The sequence below is a fragment of the Montipora foliosa genome, chromosome 8 (assembly GCF_036669935.1).
Source record: "Montipora foliosa isolate CH-2021 chromosome 8, ASM3666993v2, whole genome shotgun sequence".
NCBI classification, from domain to species: domain Eukaryota; kingdom Metazoa; phylum Cnidaria; class Anthozoa; order Scleractinia; family Acroporidae; genus Montipora; species Montipora foliosa.
Window position 1 is genome coordinate 35116250 of NC_090876.1, and position 2500 is coordinate 35118749.

The following is a 2500-nucleotide window of genomic DNA, read 5'->3' on the forward strand; positions in this document are numbered from 1 at the left end:
AATTGCATGAGAGATACATGAAGAAACTTCATGCTCCATACCATTACCTGCAAAAAGTTCCACACCAAGAGAACCCAATCATCTTTGGGTGCCAGTGGTTAAGGGTTGCATGGAAACCCTCCAAGCAGCTGGTTTGGGCATCCGGGGACAGCTTTTTTATATCCCCTAACAGGAGTTTACTGGTGAGTATGCTTTTAACTTTATCATATGCAGCCGTACCTGAAAAAAAATAACCATGACAAAACTTGGTGAAATGAATGGCAAATGTAATGAGTCCGGCAGACACAAATCCAAATATTAGCTAATGCTGTACAGAAACTCTGAAAACTGGGTTCCTTTTTGTTTTGGACCCTTTTTGTGATGAAACAATGATAAAAACAGTTAGCCACAACTTTATTGTAAGAATTATTTTTGGTAATCAAGGATATGTGGTACAGTGCGATATTAAATTATTATTATTATTATTATTATTATTATTATTATTATATTATTATTATAACACGTTAAACAGTTCTTCCCAGCTGTCAGCTCAATTCTGGTTCGATGAAAATCACTCCTGAAATCCTCACCAATTTTTATCCACTTCCATGGTTGAAGCTCCTCATGACAGCACTCCTTGTACAGAGGGTCGGGGTGGTCTGTGTGTCTGTTTGCGACATGTCGCATAAATGAATGCCATATTGCGAGGATCAAGTTACCAAAACCTACATAAGAAAAACAACGAAAATACTAATGTGAACTCAAAAACTAAGGCATTGATCCCCTCACATCAAGTTTTAAATGAAACTATCCCAAGCAAAAAGCTTAAATGAAAAAGTCTCAAAACCATAAATCATTGTATCATTATAATATTCACATAGTCATAATGCAAAGCCCATTTTCCTTGTAATTACTCTAAAACAGTGTGGACCTTTGTGTCAGAATATAAGGTTGACTTATTCAGGAAGTACACAAAACCTGGTTTGGTGGATGTGGCACTCCAATACAAATGACGACGGATCCCTTTCATCCACTGACTGATAACCTCACAGCCTTTTTCTTTACTTGCTGAAAGAAGCTTCTTGGTAATAGACCGTGCCACATGCCAAATATCGTAATAATGTGTGGTTTTCCTGCAGGTCTCCCTAATCCATTTGGCAATTCCCCTGTGACGGTCTGAGATAAATACACTGATAGACAATCCCAGCTGTTCTAAGAAGCAAAAGCATCTCTTGGCTCCCTCCAATTCAGTTTGCTGGCTTCCACTTGTTTCATTAGACTATAGCAAAAATGATACCAGATTTAATGAGAATATTCTATATTTATTCCACAATAATTATTATTGGCCCTTGAGAAGGAATTGGTGATGTGCATTGAAGAGTATTTGTGCATAAAAAGTAGAATTTGTATGAAAGAAATCCAAAAATTTCATTAATGTTGTGCACAGCATTGTGTAAACACCAAATTTTGCAGAATGGCCCATGGAATCAAATCGACCATCACCAGACCAGACAACATCCTTCATGTTTTTCAAGGTACTGACGAGGCCAGCTCTGTATTCCTCCCAATGGTAGATGACAGTTGGGAAAATAAAAGTGCACTGATGAGTAAAGAATGTTCTTGAAGAGTAGGCACACAGTCCCAAGTGGCGGAAGACTAGCAAAACTTTGCTTATGGAGGCACCTGCCATAAGCACAGCAAAGCTCAAAAGCATGTTGCCAGCAGGGTATTTGCCTTGGGGCATGAAGCTTTGGGAATTCCACACATATCCCTTGCATTTTCGGCAGTGCTGTTTGACAGTCACCATTGTACCATTTTGTTTCATTTCAACTTCTGGCTTGTCTGCCTTGCAGTTGAAACAGAACAAAATGAAAATTTTCATCACCATCTCATGAAACACTATAAATTTTGGCTGGTTATACTTGTAGCCTGGGCAATCTTGGTCAACTCTGAAAAAGAAATTAGATGATCAATACCTGACTACAATGTATGACATGAATGCAAACTGAAATTAACATGTCTGCCAATTAAAAAACAAAAAAATCAAAACAGTGCAGTAGGAAAGGTGTCTTTGGACGCATCAAGAGATTCACCGAAGTTGCTCCCACTTCTCCAAAAGGTAAAGTGATGAAACACATATTCAGGGTTCGTACACTTTTTGTGCCCTAAAATTCAATTACTTTTCCAGGATCATGCATGGCAAAATCCATGACTACTTGAATATATGTATGCACTCCACAATATGAAATGAGACAGGTTTCATTTGTGTTTGCCAAAATTTGAGACAGGAATTTTATTTTGTTTTTGCATAGAGCTAATTTTCCAGGATTTTTCATGACTTGTCTTCAATTTCCAGGATTGCCAGACCTAGATTTTACAAGATTAGAATTGCATGACTTGCCAGGATTTCCATGACCTGTGCGAACCCGGCATCTAGACTGACAATGACCGATGCTGAATTTCAGACTGAAAGCCTGTTGGATTGGAAGCGAAAACATAGCTTATTTGAGTTCTATGCTAA

The 2500-nt window shown here is 38.1% G+C and overlaps 1 protein-coding gene across 1 annotated transcript in view; it reads right to left on the reverse strand.

The window, feature by feature from the left end:
- LOC137968725 (uncharacterized) overlaps positions 1 to 2500 on the reverse strand; it is a 5615-nt gene that overhangs the window by 1536 nt on the left and 1579 nt on the right. Inside the window, exons 3-6 of the mRNA XM_068815232.1 lie at positions 1352 to 1928; positions 958 to 1258; positions 570 to 704; positions 48 to 219 (exon numbers count right to left, since the gene is read on the reverse strand). Of these exons, the coding sequence (XP_068671333.1) occupies positions 48 to 219; positions 570 to 704; positions 958 to 1258; positions 1352 to 1928 (1185 nt within the window). The remainder of the gene's footprint in view (positions 1 to 47; positions 220 to 569; positions 705 to 957; positions 1259 to 1351; positions 1929 to 2500) is intronic.